We start from the raw sequence: 16,774 nt of genomic DNA, 5'->3' as shown, positions 1-16,774 counted from the left end.
ACAAAGCAGAAGTTGACCTCACTGACAGTGCTATGGCAGGTGCACGAATCCCACCGCAGCCCTACACCTCATTGACAGTGCTATGGCAACTGCATGAATCCTGCAGCAGCCCTACACCTCACTGACAGTGCTATGGCAGGTGCATGAATCCTGCAGCAGCCCTACACCTCACTGACAGTGCTATGGCAGGTGCATGAATCCTGCAGCAGCCCTACACCTCACTGACAGTGCTATGGCAAGTGTGCGAGTCCTGTAGCAATCCTACACCTCATTGACAATGCTACAGCAGGTGCATGAGCCCCTACACCTCATTGACAGTTCTATGGCAGGTGCATGAACCCTACACCTCGGTGACAGTGCTATGGCAGGTGCATGAACCCTACACCTCATTGACAGTGCTACAGCAGGTGCATGAACCCTACACCTCATTGACAGTGCTACAGCAGGTGCATGAGCCCCTACACCTCATTGACAGTGCTCTGGCAGGTGACTCCGTAGTGGTTCTCCACTGTGTGATGAGATTTTGAAGTAGTTTATGTTTTGCTCCCTGTAGTTATTCTGGTTGGTGTCTCTTTGATGCAGCAGCTCAAGCCTCTAGCAGTTCCCCACAGCATTGTGAATACTGGAAGTGCATTTCATTTAAACACTGCTTTCCTGCAACCCTGCCTGTGTTTCTATAAGTGTGTACGCAGTAGCGCTGCGGTAGGTTTTGAAACGTGAATGAGTTTCCACACGGAGGGAGAGGAGTGTGTTTAAGAGGGGGGGGGTGGAAATGAACCAGCCAGGTCACACCCTGCACAGTCAAGTCATTTTATTGCAAGAACAGAGAGGTGTTTCTGCACACCTCACATCAAGAAGCACTCATAATAAAACTGGAACAAAAAAAACAGGCTTCAGAAACATTTACATAAAAAAAATCCACTGTTCTAAAAACTACAAATCCCAGGATCCTCTTCTGCGCACCCTGTCCTCCACACAGAACCCTGGGTAAAAGAGAGAAAGGCAATGACATCAGAACAGAACACACAGCCAGGAGGTTCTAGAACAGTGCTGGCAGGAGGAGACGCATCTGAACCAACATGCAAAACATCCACAATAACGAACGCTGGCAATGCTCTTAAATGCAGCCAGTGTAATTAACGAGAGGATGGTCTGGGAACTCTGGGGTACAGGCTGCAACGATCTGCGAGCCCCCCCCCCCCCCAAATAAGCTACAAAACACTTTCAAGAAGCACCTGGTCTAAAGAACCGGGCTTCTGATCACACTAGAGAAAAACATCACGCCTCGACACAGCCAATCACAGCCCAGCCAGCGGCGCAGTCCCGTCAGACAGTTGGAAACCCCAACAAGCCCTCCCCTTCTTGCACTGACGGCACCAGTGGGTTCACCTTCGCAGGTTCTGGTCCCAGTTCAGTGCGTAAGACGTGTGCAGGGTTCATCACTGGGACCGCGCCGAGACTGGGAAAAACCGAGACACTGAACCCGTCTCCAGAGCGAGACAGAGAGAGAGAGAGAGAGAGAGATCACACACCGAGCGCGAGCCAACAAGCTCAGGTGTGTCTTAAACTCCCAGTGAAACCAGGACTGGATCACACTGCTGTGCAGCGGGAGTCACTCCCAGCCCTGTGAGCAATATTATCTAGCCTGGAGTCTAGCAGACCCAACGGTTAGGAATGACAGAAATGGAGGCCTATTTAAAATAATTTCAGCACAGAAAGGGTTTATGAAGCGACTCACCTTTTAAAAAGAATACTGAAGACCAGCTGACCACCTCAGCTGCCAGATCTCTGTAGAAATAAAGACACACTTCAATAAAAACGGAAATCCTGCAAATCAATGTGCGACAATTCAAACACTGGCCTTAAAACGGGCAAGAAATATGAGAGGCAAAAATAAAACCAGATCAGGTCTGAGCTCAGCTTGAAGAGCTGCAGTGATGAATCTCAATAGAGTCTCACACAGCCTGCAAAAGCCTTATAGCATCACGCAGGAGATGCAGCGGTGTGTGTGTCAGTCTCTCGAACCCGAGTCGTTGTAATCAGAAGGTACAGTACCAGTCAGTCATGAATTCTCAGACTGGGGCGGTAATAAAAGTCATCACGCAAGACTTTGCGGGCTCTGAGAAATGCACGCCAGCTAACATTAAACTACAGTGACTGTTTGAAATCCTCTCATTAAACTAGGAGGGAAAGCCTTCAGTTTCAATTCTAAACTACCCTTCATTATAACCTTAAAATGCATTCTGAAACTATATATAGGAAAACCAAGCAGATACCAACCTGCAGCCCAGTCTCCCGTCACCCTCCAGGACGGAGCATCGCATCGTCAGAGATCACAGCCTGCAAGAAATCAGAGGACAGATTCAACGCACAGAGTCTCGCTCGCATTCCCCGCGGCACAGCGAGACACAGGGAGGGCTGGCTGCGTTCAGATTTTAAATTTGCATCAGCTTGAGGTCAGGCATATGCTTGTCTAGTATTAAAATCATCATGACAGCAGACAGGACGCAGTCACCAGCTAGTCTCCTGCCCTTACACTTCAAAAATAGGTCTTGCAATTAGAGACGTGAATCAGACTCCCGCTGCACAGCAGTGTGATCCAGTCCTTGTTTCACTGGGAGTCTCACACGAGGACACGGGCTCCAACATCGATACATTATAATTTATTTCTTAGCAGACGCCCTTATCCAGGGCGACTTATAATTGTTATAAGATATCACATTATTTTTACATACAATTCCCCATTTATACAGTTGGGTTTTTACGGGAGCAATCTAGGTAAAGTACCTTGCTCAAGGGTACAGCAGCAGTGTCCCCCACCTGGGATTGAACCCACGACCTTCCGGTCAAGTCCAGAGCCCTGACCACTACGCCACACTGCTGCTTATATAGTAATAATAATAATAATAATAATAATAATAATAATAATTACACACACCTGCTGTCTAGTTGCGCACAGCCCTGGAGAGAGATCCGGGTCACAGACCTGCAAGAGAAGACGACATGGGACAGAAGAAAGAAAGTCAGTCTAAGAAGGAGACGAGGTTTCACGAAGCTGGACCTGCGTGATCCTGCAGCTTCAGGTATTCCGATCTCTCAACAAGAATATTCAGCCGAACGAGATTCCATACGAAAATCATCACGAGCGCAGGGTAAAGATGCCTTTTATTAAATTTATTATTTTAAAAAAAATTAAACATGAGAAAACTTACCAGGACAGAACTGGCTTCAGGATGCAAGTCCAGCAGCTGCCAGCAGAGGGCGCCGGCTTCACTGTAAGAGATAGGGGCTCTGCAGGTCCAGCAGCTGCCAGCAGAGGGCGCTGGCTTCACTGTAAGAGATAGGGGCTCTGCAGGTCCAGCAGCTGCCAGCAGAGGGCGCCGGCTTCACTGCAAGAGATAGGGGCTCTGCAGGTCCAGCAGCTGCCAGCAGAGGGCGCTGGCTTCACTGCAAGAGATAGGGCTCTGCAGGTCCAGCAGCTGCCAGCAGAGGGCGCCGGCTTCACTGTAAGAGATAGGGGCTCTGCAGGTCCAGCAGCTGCCAGCAGAGGGCGCCGGCTTCACTGTAAGAGATAGGGGCTCTGCAGGTCCAGCAGAGGGCGCCGGCTTCACTGTAAGAGATAGGGGCTCTGCAGGTCCAGCAGAGGGCGCCGGCTTCACTGTAAGAGATAGGGGCTGCGTTACAAACAGCTCCTCAATTCACGGTCAGCAGCAGTGAAGACACGCACAGGGTCCCGCAGTCACTCAGGATGTTCGGTTGTATTTTCACACTGAATCAAAGTGAGCTAGTTTATTCATCATTGAGACTGCAGAGCTGAGAGATCAAATCAACACCCAGTTAGGATACAGAGCCCAGGGACACTGAGGAGCATGCAAAGAAAAAACAGAGTCCACGAGATATAGCCTTCGTGCCAGACACCTTGCAGAACAGGTCACTGGCCTCGACTCACACAGGACAGTGCTGCCTGGATAGTTTGGTGGAGTCAGTCACACCATGTGGACAGTATATAGTCTCCAAAAGGCAAGACAGTACTTGGTACTGACATTCCGCGAGACCAACATTGCAAAAATGCCTGCCAGGGATTAGCAAAGTGGGAAAGGCCAGTCAAGGACTTTAAAAAAGGCAATTAGTTCTTAGAGTGCTTGAGAGTAAACACTAGTTTAGGGAACGTTTGGTTTCAGATGAACCTTCAGTCCGTTCGGATCCTGAAACTGGAGGAGCAGCTCACCTGCGTGGGTCGGTACAGCCCGGGAGTCAGACCCATGTTACAGGATCCCTGTGTGGAAATAGAAAGGTTCAAGTTCAGTATTTCTGTGGACTGATAAAGTTTCCAGAAGAGAGAAACTCTGCTGTGAGAAGCGTTTAAACAAAAACGACTAAAACGCTGCTCTGAAAAACACGCAATATGTTCTGAAGCAGAAAATAACCCAGATCAGGTTCGAGCTCAGCTTGAACTGCAGCATTTCAAACAGAGGAACGTGAATCAACTCTCAATGCTGCTTGTAAAAAAAACCCTCACTACAGCAACACAGGAGAGTGCAGGGGTGGCGTGTTCCAGTCTCTCGAACCCGAGTCATTGTAATCAGAAGGTACAGTACCAGTCAGTCATGAATTCTCAGACTGGGGCGGTAATACGAGTCATCACGCAAGACTTTGCGGGCTCCGAGAAACGCACGCCAGCTAACATTAAACTACAGAGACCGTTTGAAATCCTCTCATTAAACTAGGAGGGAAAGCCTTCAGTTTCAATTCTAAACTACCCTTCATTATAACCTTAAAATGCATTCTGAAACTACATACGATAACCAAGCAGATACCAACCTGCAGCCCACAGTCTCCCGTCACCCTCCAGGACGGAGCATCGCATAGTCAGAGATCACAGCCTGCAAGAAATCAGAGGACAGATTCAACGCACAGAGTCTCGCTCGCATTCCCCGCGGCACAGCGAGACACAGGGAGGGCTGGCTGCGTTCAGATTTTAAAATTTGCATCAGCTTGAGGTCAGGCATATGCTTGTCTAGTATTAAAATCATCATGACAGCAGACAGGACGCAGTCACCAGCTAGTCCACAGCACACAGAGGGTTAACAGAAATAGGCCTTGCAATTAAAAACAAATAGAGATGTGACTCAGACTCCCGCTGCACAGCAGTGTGATCCAGTCCTGCTTTCACTGGGAGTTTAATAATCAGACACACCTGAGCTTGTTAGCTAGACACACTGGGGGCTGATCAAGCTGGTAGCACCTCTTCAAAGAGCACCTGTAGAACTCCTCTGTTTGTATCTTGGGACACTAACACCCTTCATGTAAATGTGCTTTATTTTGCTCTTATCTGCCCCCTATTTTACTACATTTAATCCTGTACTTCAGAGTACTGTAATCTGCCAAGTGTTTAACCTGTAGTACTTTGTATTTAATCACATCCTGATGTAACTATCACTATTTAATCATATCCTGATGTAACTATCACTATTATCTGCTGTATTATTGAATTGTGGTTTGTCACACTTGAACAAAAGTTATTGTATTTCTTGCTCTCATTGTATTACTTGTATTGTAACACTTGAAATGTATTTGCTTACGATTGTAAGTCGCCCTGGATAAGGGCATCTGCTAAGAAATAAATAATAATAATAAAACCTGGACTGGATCCACTTAATTTCTATCTCTGGGGTTAATTTTAGTTTAAGGTGCAACAGGAAAAAAAACTAATCTTTGAAAAAAAAAAAAAACAACGCCATCTTTTGTATGAAATAGTTTCTGGCAATACATCTAGCTATCCACTAGAGGGAGCTGGCACTTCAAATACACCCAGATACATTTCCTTATCAAGAGAAAAAACATCTTCATGCATTGCGTGGAGTTCGAGATGCTGCAGACCTACCTTGAAAATCTCCCTCGTGCGTCAGGAGCAGGTCAAGATGATTCAACACAGCCTGCAAAACAGAGAGGGGGGGAGTTGTGAAGAGGGGGGAGGAGCCACAGAACAAAAAATTCACAAGAAGCACGCGGTGAAGAAAGCCGAGCCAGACGCAGCATGTCAGGGTTCTGTACTTCAGAGAGAATCAGATATGTGCTTGTAAATAATCACTTGCTGCAGAAGTCCGAGGCTCAGCAGGGAGATGCATCCTACACTATCAATAAGTCGGACTAAAACTACCACCTCACCAGGAGACACAGCACTGACAGAACACACAGGCGTGTGAAGGGTTAAGGGCTTGTCAACGCCCCTTTAGAAGCGGGACCCAATCCTAAGAGTTAGTTACTGCCTCTGAGGAGAGGCTAGCGTTGCTTCCTGTACACACCCAAAACCCTTGATAATCAGCCAGCGTGAAAGAACGCAACACTGGTCCGTACAGCCAGCATCGCATTACAAACTGGTTGAGACCCGGTGTTTACTTCTGCAAGGTACAGGCGAGCGAGACACCCGCGCTCTCCAGCGGAGACGAGAGACTTCACGCGGGCCGCAGAGATCAGAGGGTGCAGGAATCGCCCTGCTAGAATGAAGGAGGGTGCTCACCTGGGAACAGGTGCATCACAGCACAGGGAGGGGCGCTCCTCTCACAGGCAGCTGTGAACACAAAATACAGTCAGGTTACTGATCCAGCATGACAAACAGAGCCGCAGTATCCCCCACCTGGGATCGAACCCATGACCCTCCGGTCAAGAGCCCTGACCACTACTCCACACTATATACAGCGACGTCAGACCCCAGCTGTAAATCAGATTATATTGCAGTTAATTGACGATCGATCACGTGCTTTCTTTTGCCAATTAAAGACTAACAAACAAACAAACCAGTGCCTTCAATTGCATGCGGCTCCCGCTGAGAACCGCGTTAACACAACACTGCCCCATGCGCTGAAGAGATTGCAAAGGGGAGGTTGATTTTAATGAAGCACGGGTCCTGCACAGCGCTACAGTCAACCCAGCAGCTGTCTGCTGATCCACAAGGGCTGCAGCGCTGCCTGCTGGGTTAGAGGCGCTCCGAATACAGACCCGTCACTCACAACCCGGGCTAGTTTGTTTTGAAGCATCGTTGGTCAGAGGCGCGCTACTCAGAATCTGGTAAAGGGTTTTTTGCATCATTGCCTTCAGCCAAGCGATAATTTATCGTCACTGTAGCACAGCGTTCAAAACACGAAGACACTGCCTCGCCCCCCCCCCCCCCTCCCACTCCCATCTGAAGCATGCTTTATTCTCTTTACCTGCTTTCACACCCGTGCAAGGCATCGTTTCTCTTCTCTCGGGTCCGTGCGGCTCTGCGGGTAACAGGGACACACACAAACGCATCAGAATTAGCAAGCCGCGTTTAAATAAAATAGCAATACATGGACTTGCGAAGCGCGGTCTGCAAACGCAGAGAGAGAAGGCAAGACGCCACGTGCTGCGCCGCCTCCTCGTGGACGTTCTAGAACATCAAGGAACGTTCCAGAAAAATCAAGGAACGTTCCACTCGCTCACCACGTGGCGGACGCGGGCCCGCAACGCCCGAATAGGATTGGATTCCTTACATAAAAAAATTAATTAGTTTCTCAAATGCAAAACCCCACCAAAGCAGGATTTCTGTTTAGGAGGCGCTGCGGTTCTCATCAGAATTAGATAAAGTTGCAATCACGGTTTTCAGGACAGGTCTGTGTAATTTTCATCATCGAGAAACCGCAATGCTGGCGCCCCTGCATTGTTAAGATGCATTTAAAATCGTTCACATCCATTTGTGATTTAACACAGCGCTGGGCGAGTTGCAGGACACGTGGCCGTTCAGGACACGTGGTTACGAAGACACTGACCACGCACCCTCGCTCAGGGAGTCTCAATGCAAGGAGTCGTGCAATTACATCAAAATCGAAATTAAATAGACGTATTTAACAAACATCACATTTGGAAATGCAAAACACTGTTATCGTAACTTATTCACAACCACTAATCGAGATATAGGTTTAATAGTCGCATCAATGCTGCAAAATATTTATATATATATATATATATATATATATATATATATATAAAAATGATTTTTTAGTAAGATTGCAAAGGTTAAAAATAATGTCCCACGAGTAGGTCATACAGTAAACGTAAGCATTTGTAATTAATAAATCACCTTCAAAATTGATCAAACTAATACACACGTGAAGATAACTCGCGGATAACAGTAAATACACACTTTGAATCCGCAAATAGCGACTCTCTAGTAATTTTAAACAGACTGTTTGTTTGAGAGATCTTACCTCAGTCAGAGCTCGCTGTGAAATGGCCGATTGAAGGGCGGCTCCGCCTTTTATACACCCCGCGTTGTGACGTCACCGGAAACGGACTCACCTCGGGGGGAAGGAAAATAAATTAATTATTTAATCCCAGTCGCGTTTATAATCCTCGGTGCTGAGCTGTGTCGAAATTAAACTCGCGAGAATCCTCGAATGTGGCGCTCAAAATTAAAAACATATAAATATATATATATATATAGATAGATAGATGAATTGATTGAAAAGGCGTGCGAAGCGAGCCACGCGGTCCTCTTACGTCACCCGAGCCCCCTGCCGGCTCTGCTCTCAATTCAAGGCTTGACTTCTCTCTATTCCTGAAGGAGATTCATCTTCAAGTGTCGCTCGTCCTTGTTAGACAGCTTGTTGGGTCTTCCAGTCCTGGGTTTGTCAATGTCAGGTGATGTGTCTCTGTGATTGTTGCTTCTGCTTGAAAATCGAGCGATGCGAGAGATTTCACTCAATGAGTTTCCTTCTGTATGCGAGTCAAGGCTGTTATAATAGCAGAAAACACGAGCGGAGGCTTTGAGGAGATTGTTGATGCTCAGAATGCATCAGAGTAGAGAAATGCAACATGTCTGAGACTTTTGCACAGCAGTGTGTGTGTGTATATATATAATATAATTGATTTCTTAGCAGACGCCCTTATCCAGGGCGACTTACAATTGTTACAAGATATATTGTATGATGCAATATACATCTGTTTCTTTAGCTGTTTTCATTAACATTTTGCAAATATGCATGATTATTTGTTATTCAATGTTATCATTTAAGAGGGATTTTTGGTTTGTTTAAATAATATTTCAGCGTCCCCTCTTCCTTCCGCCTCTTACACGCTCTCATCAAAACAAACTTTTAAAAACACGAATATAATATATATATATAATGTATCGTGGTATAATGCTGAACTATTATTTTGAAAAATTTCGTTTTTTTTTTTTTTTTAAACAAAAAAGCCATTGAAATCCTGTCCGCCCGTTTTCAATGCGATTACCGGAACAGACAGTGTAGCGCCCCCTAGTAGAAATCTACCTTAGTGCAGCGCTGTCCCCACCCCCGGTCCTGTGCCCCCTCTGCTGTGTCTGCTGGTTTCCATTCCAGCTGAGCTCTCAGTCACTGAACCAGACCCTTCACTGAACTGACAATTCTCTTAATTAGACCTTGTTTTAATTGTTTTCAGCTCATTTAAACAGCGGCAGATTTCAAATTAGTCGTAACATGTTCTAAGCAACTAGACCTCCAGCCTTACAAGTTAAAAACACACGCGTTGCTGTGCGTGGCTTGCTTATATTCTGACTAAATTATTATTATTATTATTATTATTATTATTATTATTATTATTATTATTATTATTATTATTATTATTGTTGTTGTTGTTCGTTTCCGGTGTGAATCGAACACGCTGTCACTCTCATCCTCCGCTCCCGGATTAAATTTCTTCCAAGTTTGAAAACACATCATAAATAAGGGCCGCTGTTACACACCCATGAGGAAACACGTTTATTTTCATCACAGTTCTGTACAAATTCCATTCAAAACAAAACAAAATATTCATACATTTAAACCGTTCATTAAAAAAAAAAACATTTAAAAACACGATATTAATAAAGATACATTTTAATACATTTAGTAAGAATGAACAATTCAAATCACGAGGCGGGTCGGTCTCCTCTCGCATCGCGTCTATCATCCGTCTTCGCTTTAGTTTTTGCAGTAATTCTTTCCTGAATTTAAATATTGATCCGAATCAGGCCAGCCTGACCTGGAATGGGTACAGATTTAGACACATCGATGACCAATAAAAACGCTCCAAAATGCGCCGAATTCAGAAGTACTAATAAAAGAAACGTCATCGATTCGATTCTTTTTTTGTCGTTCGAATCTATGACGTATTTTCGGAGTATTTCTGAGGTTCTGGAACAGTTTGATGCGTTTCGTTATTGCACGTTGAAATCCTCGACAGCCCCCCCAGCTTCTCTCTCCTCAGACGGGCTGCACCAGACTGTAAAGCTTCACGGCTCCTTTGGCTGAAGGACACAACTCTGACCACAAGAGGGCGTTCTCCTCCAAGCGCAGAACTTCCTGAAAACAAAACAGAGGCGCAATTCAGCACGCTGTCTCTCTCTCACAGACACACACATACAAGAGACAGACAGCGAGATGGGATTAACACACTGTCTCACACACTACACTAGCTAGACACAGCACTATCGCCCTGCTAATCTCTCACTGTAGAGCTAACTCGCTGTGATCCTAACCTGTTGCATCCTAGTTCATATTGGATTCTAGTAGTGTTATTATTATACATAGCATCCTAGTTCATATTGGATTCTAGTAGTGTTATTATTATACATAGCATCCTAGTTCATATTGGATTCTAGTAGTGTTATTATTATACATAGCATCCTAGTTCATATTGGATTCTAGTAGTGTTATTATTATACATAGCATCCTAGTTCATATTGGATTCTAGTAGTGTTATTATTATACATAGCATCCTAGTTCATATTGGATTCTAGTAGTGTTATTATTATACATAGCATCCTAGTTCATATTGGATTCTAGTAGTGTTATTATTATACAGAGCATCCTAGTTCATATTGGATTCTAGTAGTGTTATTATTTGCACTTGCTGTAAACTACACTGTGTTTAAATATGAAGCTTGCATTGTAACCCTGCGCTGCCCTGTAACACCTGCGTGAGTCGCCTGGGATAAAGCAGGAGTCTAACAAATAATACACAGACCCCCCTCCCCCCCCCCGTCGCTGCGGAGATGGTACGCCCCGCTTCACTCGCCTCCCTCTTGATGAAGACGATGTTGGTAGATTCCTGGGCCTCCGGTCCCCCCTCCCAGTAAAAGTGCTTCACCTCCTCCGAAGTCAGGGAGCACCTGGCAGACGGGACGGAGAGACATGTCAGCATCCGAACTGGAGCAGAGCGACACCAACCCATCATTCGAACTGTCGGGATGCGGAGCCCTGCGCAGGAATCAGGGGGGGGCTGATTCCCCGTTCAGAGTGAATTCAGAAACAGCTGCTCGGGTTCGTGTGGGTCGCTGTTCTCCGCAGAGTCTTTAAGAAAAGCAGCGACCCACACAAACCCAAGCAGCTGTTTCTGAATTCACTCTGAATGGGGAATCAGCCCCCCCCCCCCCCCTCGATCAACACCAGCGCCCCCCCTCGCCCTGGTTTCTGTGCTGAGCCCCGCCCCGAAGCTCGGTTGGTGCTGTTCTGTTCGGAGGTCCAGATTGGTTCTGCTCGGTACCTGATGTAGAACTCGGCGCTGGCCCGTCCTGCACTTGTGTTATTGCGAGCGATTCCCAGCAGGATGGGCTTGTGCAGCGAATGGAGAGGCAGGTTCACCTGCAGAGAAAACAAACCAACTGAGAAACTGAGCAGAGCAGCGTTTGGGCTCCAGAGCCTTCAGCAGGGTTATTATGCTTGCTTTCTCTCTCTCCCTCCCTCCCTCTCTCTCTCACCTCATCTCTGATCTCTCTCTCTCCCTCCCTCTCTCTCTCTCTCTCTCTCTCTCTCTCTCTCTCTCTCTCTCTCTCTCTCTCTCTCTCTCTCTCCCTCTCTCTCTCACCTCATCTCTGATCTCTCTCTCTCCCTCCCTCTCTCTCTCTCTCTCTCTCTCTCTCTCTCTCTCTCTCTCTCTCTCTCTCTCTCTCTCTCTCTCTCACCTCGTCTCTGATCTCTGCCAGCACAGAGAAGAACAGCTCCTGCACCACCAGCTCCTCAGAGAGGTCCTTCAGCTGGATAGACTCCTCGGGGATGCCCACGGCAACTGCCTGATCAAAAAAAAAAAGTGCAGTTAGACTCTGTGCTTTACAATGCTTCCCTATGCTTTACCAGACCTCACTGTGCTTTACAATGCTTCCCTATGCTTTACCAGACCTCTCTGTGCTTTACAATGCTTCCCTATGCTTTACCACACCTCTCTGTGCTTTACAATGCTTCCCTATGCTTTACCAGACCTCTCTGTGCTTTACAATGCTTCCCTATGCTTTACCAGACCTCTCTGTGCTTTACAATGCTTCCCTATGCTTTACCAGACCTCACTGTGCTTTACAATGCTTCCCTATGCTTTACCAGACCTCTCTGTGCTTCACAATGCTTCCCTATGCTTCCCCCTCCTCTCTGTGCTTCCCCCACGCTATGCCAGGCCCCCTCTCAGTGTCGAAGCTCACCTTGGGTTCGGGGTGCCCTCCTGGGATGTCGATTTTGCCCGGCGCCTCCCCGACCCGCTCGCTTCTCTTCAGGAACACGAAGGAGTCGTCGGCCGTCAGCAGCATGGCTCCCACGCCCAGCGGCTCGGCCAGGTAAGCCTGCGAGTCCCCCAGCTCTCCCAGACCCCTCTGCTGCAGCACCGCAGCCCAGGGGGCCCAGTTCGTGCCCATGAAGTCCCTGTGTTATTACCAGCATTATTACTGTGTGATTTGCACTACATCTCAATTCTGCATTCTTCATTATTATTATTATTATTATTATTATTATTATTATTATTATTATTATTATTAATGAGTCATTTAGCAGAACCTTTTCTCCAAAGCGACTCGCAGAGACTAGAGGGGTGAACTCTGCTTCATCAACAACTGCTGCTGCTGCTGCAGAGTCACTTCCAACAGGACCTCGTTTGTTTGACGTCTCATCCGAAGGACGGAGCACAAGGAGGTGAAGTGACTCGCTCAGGGTCACACACACACACACACACACACACACACAGAGTCAGTGGCTGCTGCAGAGTCGCTTCCTATAGGAGCTCGTTTGTTTTACGTCTCATCCGAAGGATGGAGCACAAGGAGGTGAAGTGACTTGCTCAGGGTCACACACACACACACACAGACACGCACAGTCAGTGGCTGCTGCAGAGTCGCTTCCTATAGGATCTCGTTTGTTTTGCGTCTCACCTGTAGCAGGTGAGGCCTAGCCGCAGCCTGAGCAGCACCCCTCTTTCCTGCCTCCCCTCCCCGCCCTCCTCCTCCCCGCTCTCCTCCCGCTCCAGGCTCGCCGAGTGGATGCGGAACTTCGACCCGTTGAAGAGCCAGGGGTTCTGCTGGCAGCGCTGGCTCCAGGACTCCGCGATCCGGGCCTCGTACTGGGGCAGGGGGCGCCGGTTGTACCTGGGGGAGGGGAGAGGCAATCCAAATCGAATTGGAAGTTTCAAAAGCAAGTCGTACAAATAGATATATAAACTGACTGTGGATTAAAAAAAACAGACCTCTCTGTGCTTTACAATGCTTCCCTATGCTTTACCACACCTCTCTGTGCTTTACAATGCTTCCCTATGCTTTACCAGACCTCTCTGTGCTTTACAATGCTTCCCTATGCTTTACCAGACCTCTCTGTGCTTTACAATGCTTCCCTATGCTTTACCAGACCTCTCTGTGCTTTACAATGCTTCCCTATGCTTTACCAGACCTCTGTGTGCTTTACAATGCTTCCCTATGCTTTACCAGACCTCTCTGTGCTTTACAATGCTTCCCTATGCTTTACCAGACCTCTCTGTGCTTTACAATGCTTCCCTATGCTTTACCAGACCTCTCTGTGCTTTACAATGCTTCCCTATGCTTTACCAGACCTCTCTGTGCTTTACAATGCTTCCCTATGCTTTACCAGACCTCTCTGTGCTTTACAATGCTTCCCTATGCTTTACCAGACCTCTCTGTGCTTTACAATGCTTCCCTATGCTTTACCAGACCTCTCTGTGCTTTACAATGCTTCCCTATGCTTTACCAGACCTCTCTGTGCTTTACAATGCTTCCCTATGCTTTACCACACCTCTCTGTGCTTTACAATGCTTCCCTATGCTTTACCAGACCTCTCTGTGCTTTACAATGCTTCCCTATCATTTTCTAAGGTTGATCCCCGTGGAGCGGTCAGTGCAGTGCTGGATTCAGAAGTCCTATAAAAGGCAGCTCCGTGACCCCCCCGCCCCCCCCCCCCCCCCCCTTGCTGACCTGGGAGACAGCTCCACTCGAACCCGATCTTCACTCAGACCCCGGGAGGAAGGGCTCTGGAACATGATGGAGATGTCGGGATCCATCCTGCCAGTATCACGTTATCCTTGTATTCCCTCTCTCCCTCTCTCTCTCTCTCTCTCTCTCTCTCTCCCCCTCTCACTCTCTCTCTCTCTCTCTCCCCTCTCTCTCCCTCTCTCTCTCTCTCTCTCTTTCTCTTTCTCTTTCTCTTTCTCTCTCTCTCTCTCTCTCTCTCTCTCTCTCTCAGTGATGTCTGCCTGGGCTCTGGAGAGGGAAGAAAAGAACAACAGAGTTAAGTAAACGATAATTTGAGCAGTGAAGCGATTGAGAGCTGGGGGTGGAACAGAAGCCACAAGACACCCCCCCCCCCCCGTCCCCCCCCCGGGCTAATGCCTTCATCAGTGTAATGAGGAATGCGCTCCGGCTGGTTAACCTCGCCTGGGCGCACCCCTTTATTGACGCTGGTGTGGCAGGTTTTTCCATTTCTTTCGTTTTTGTCCGGCCCCAGCAGTTATGAAAATTCTGATGATGATGATGAGGATGAAGATGATGATGATGGTGATGAGGATGATGATGAGGATGATGATTGAGTCAGGCTGACATGAAAAGGCTTCCTCGGAGACTGGATTTGATTGCTTTTTCTCTGTCTCAACACAGAGTCACAGGAGAAGGAGTCAAATTAAGAGTTTCATTGAATTTCTGGTAATTTGATTTGATTGGGATTGATTCCCCCCCCTCCTCTCACTCCCCCCCTCACTCCCCTCCTCTCACTCCCCACAAAGAGACCGAGTCAAGCAGACCAGCGTTTGGGCTCCAGCGCCTTCATCAGTGTGATTATTGAAACTAGAAGAGACCGAGTCAAGCAGACCAGCGTTTGGGCTCCAGTGCCTTCATCAGTGTGATTATTGAAACTAGAAGAGACAGAGTCAAGCAGACCAGCGTTTGGGCTCCAGTGCCTTCATCAGTGTGATTATTGAAACTAGAAGAGACCGAGTCAAGCAGACCAGCGTTTGGGCTCCAGTGCCTTCATCAGTGTGATTATTGAAACTAGAAGAGACCGAGTCAAGCAGACCAGCGTTTGGGCTCCAGCGCCTTCATCAGTGTGATTATTGAAACTAGAAGAGACCGAGTCAAGCAGACCAGCGTTTGGGCTCCAGTGCCTTCATCAGTGTGATTATTGAAACTAGAAGAGACCGAGTCAAGCAGACCAGCGTTTGGGCTCCAGTGCCTTCATCAGTGTGATTATTGAAACTAGAAGAGACCGAGTCAAGCAGACCAGCGTTTGGGCTCCAGTGCCTTCATCAGTGTGATTATTGAAACTAGAAGAGACCGAGTCAAGCAGACCAGCGTTTGGGCTCCAGCGCCTTCATCAGTGTGATTATTGAAACTAGAAGAGACCGAGTCAAGCAGACCAGCGTTTGGGCTCCAGTGCCTTCATCAGTGTGATTATTGAAACTAGAAGAGACCGAGTCAAGCAGACCAGCGTTTGGGCTCCAGTGCCTTCATCAGTGTGATTATTGAAACTAGAAGAGACCGAGTCAAGCAGCCCATCATTTCGACTCCTAATTGTATTCTTGAAGCGCAATGCAAACGATACAGATCTCTATTTACGACACTATATAATCACAGTTTCCCTGATAAAACGATCAAACGTTTCCCTGCAACACAAGCACACGCACGAGCAGAATAAAACACAAGTGACGTCTTACCTGCAGTTTGCCGCGGTATCACAGCAGTGTGGTGCGTGTGTGTCCAGCGACTGCGCGTCTCTGAGTTTCTGTGCAACAAATCCGTAACACTGCGAAGGTATCATCAGGTCTTAGTTTTTATTTACAGGCGTGTTCTATCAACGCAGCAAGCACACCTAGAAACGGGTCCGCTGCTGCGGGCTGCAGCCGCACCGGATCGACACGCCTGCAGACTCACACATAGCTTAGCAGTACGCATTCCGGAGGCGCTGCAGGGCTTGAGGCGGGGGTAATGTGTGGTATTTGAAACGCGACTGCCTGCCTGTCCTGTCGAACCGGATTAAAACACCACAGGGCTATTTTTGGGGACATATTTTAAGGTTGAATGCGAGATCTGGGTGGGACGATTTTATATAATCAATCAATCTTTATTTTACAGGGGCTCACCGTCACAAACCGCTTCACAAGATAGTGAGGAGCAAAGCATGACCCGTTAAATACAGTCAAATACAGGCCATGGTATATTAAATTGAATTTTTGTTGAATTTAAATCAAGGGAAGTCATGTTAAAACTCTACAATGCATTAGTAAGACCTCACCTAGAATATTGTGTTCAGTTCTGGTCACCTCGTTACAAAAAGGATATTGCTGCTCTAGAAAGAGTGCAAAGAAGAGCAACCAGAATTATCCCGGGTTTAAAAGGCATGTCGTATGCAGACAGGCTCAAAGAATTGAATCTATTCAGTCTTGAACAAAGAAGACTACGCGGTGATCTGATTCAAGCATTCAAAATCCTAAAAGGTATGGACAACCCAGGGGACCTGAAAAAAGAAACAAGGACCAG

The 16,774-nt window shown here is 47.2% G+C and overlaps 1 protein-coding gene, 1 long non-coding RNA gene, 2 other non-coding genes and 2 pseudogenes across 7 annotated transcripts; all 6 read right to left on the bottom strand.

The window, feature by feature from the left end:
• Positions 1-796: 796 nt before the first annotated feature.
• Positions 797-8,361, bottom strand: LOC131730576 (uncharacterized). Of its 4 annotated transcripts, none has more exons than XR_009324106.1 (11): positions 8,229-8,361; positions 7,209-7,262; positions 6,521-6,571; positions 5,885-5,936; positions 4,822-4,883; positions 4,229-4,276; positions 3,213-3,504; positions 2,939-2,986; positions 2,281-2,340; positions 1,739-1,788; positions 797-983 (listed from the first exon to the last, which is right to left on the bottom strand). It is a non-coding gene; the product is annotated as an uncharacterized LOC131730576 (long non-coding RNA). The 4 variants fall into 4 exon arrangements; XR_009324104.1 differs by having other exon boundaries at positions 3,213-3,447; positions 8,229-8,359; XR_009324105.1 differs by having other exon boundaries at positions 3,213-3,389; positions 8,229-8,357.
• Positions 1,321-1,448, bottom strand: LOC131730581 (small nucleolar RNA SNORD22). The gene has a single exon (XR_009324109.1). It is a non-coding gene; the product is annotated as a small nucleolar RNA SNORD22 (small nucleolar RNA).
• Positions 2,034-2,111, bottom strand: LOC131730579 (small nucleolar RNA SNORD31; annotated as a pseudogene).
• On the bottom strand, positions 3,075-3,147 carry LOC131730578 (small nucleolar RNA SNORD30). Its single transcript, XR_009324108.1, has one exon. It is a non-coding gene; the product is annotated as a small nucleolar RNA SNORD30 (small nucleolar RNA).
• Positions 4,577-4,654, bottom strand: LOC131730580 (small nucleolar RNA SNORD31; annotated as a pseudogene).
• Positions 8,362-9,737: 1,376 nt separating the features above from the next.
• LOC131730577 (uridine diphosphate glucose pyrophosphatase NUDT22-like) lies at positions 9,738-16,565 on the bottom strand. The gene is made up of 8 exons (XM_059020730.1): positions 15,952-16,565; positions 14,222-14,506; positions 13,172-13,384; positions 12,452-12,668; positions 11,945-12,052; positions 11,527-11,624; positions 11,055-11,152; positions 9,738-10,339 (listed from the first exon to the last, which is right to left on the bottom strand). Exons 2-8 carry the CDS (start codon positions 14,305-14,307, stop codon positions 10,245-10,247), a joined length of 915 nt encoding a protein of 304 aa, XP_058876713.1. The 5' UTR covers positions 14,308-14,506; positions 15,952-16,565; the 3' UTR covers positions 9,738-10,244.
• Between the last annotated feature and the right edge of the window lie 209 nt (positions 16,566-16,774).

The sequence above is a fragment of the Acipenser ruthenus genome, unplaced genomic scaffold (genome assembly GCF_902713425.1).
Source record: "Acipenser ruthenus unplaced genomic scaffold, fAciRut3.2 maternal haplotype, whole genome shotgun sequence".
Classification (NCBI taxonomy): Eukaryota; Metazoa; Chordata; class Actinopteri; order Acipenseriformes; family Acipenseridae; genus Acipenser; species Acipenser ruthenus.
This window is presented reverse-complemented; position numbering and strand designations above follow the sequence as displayed.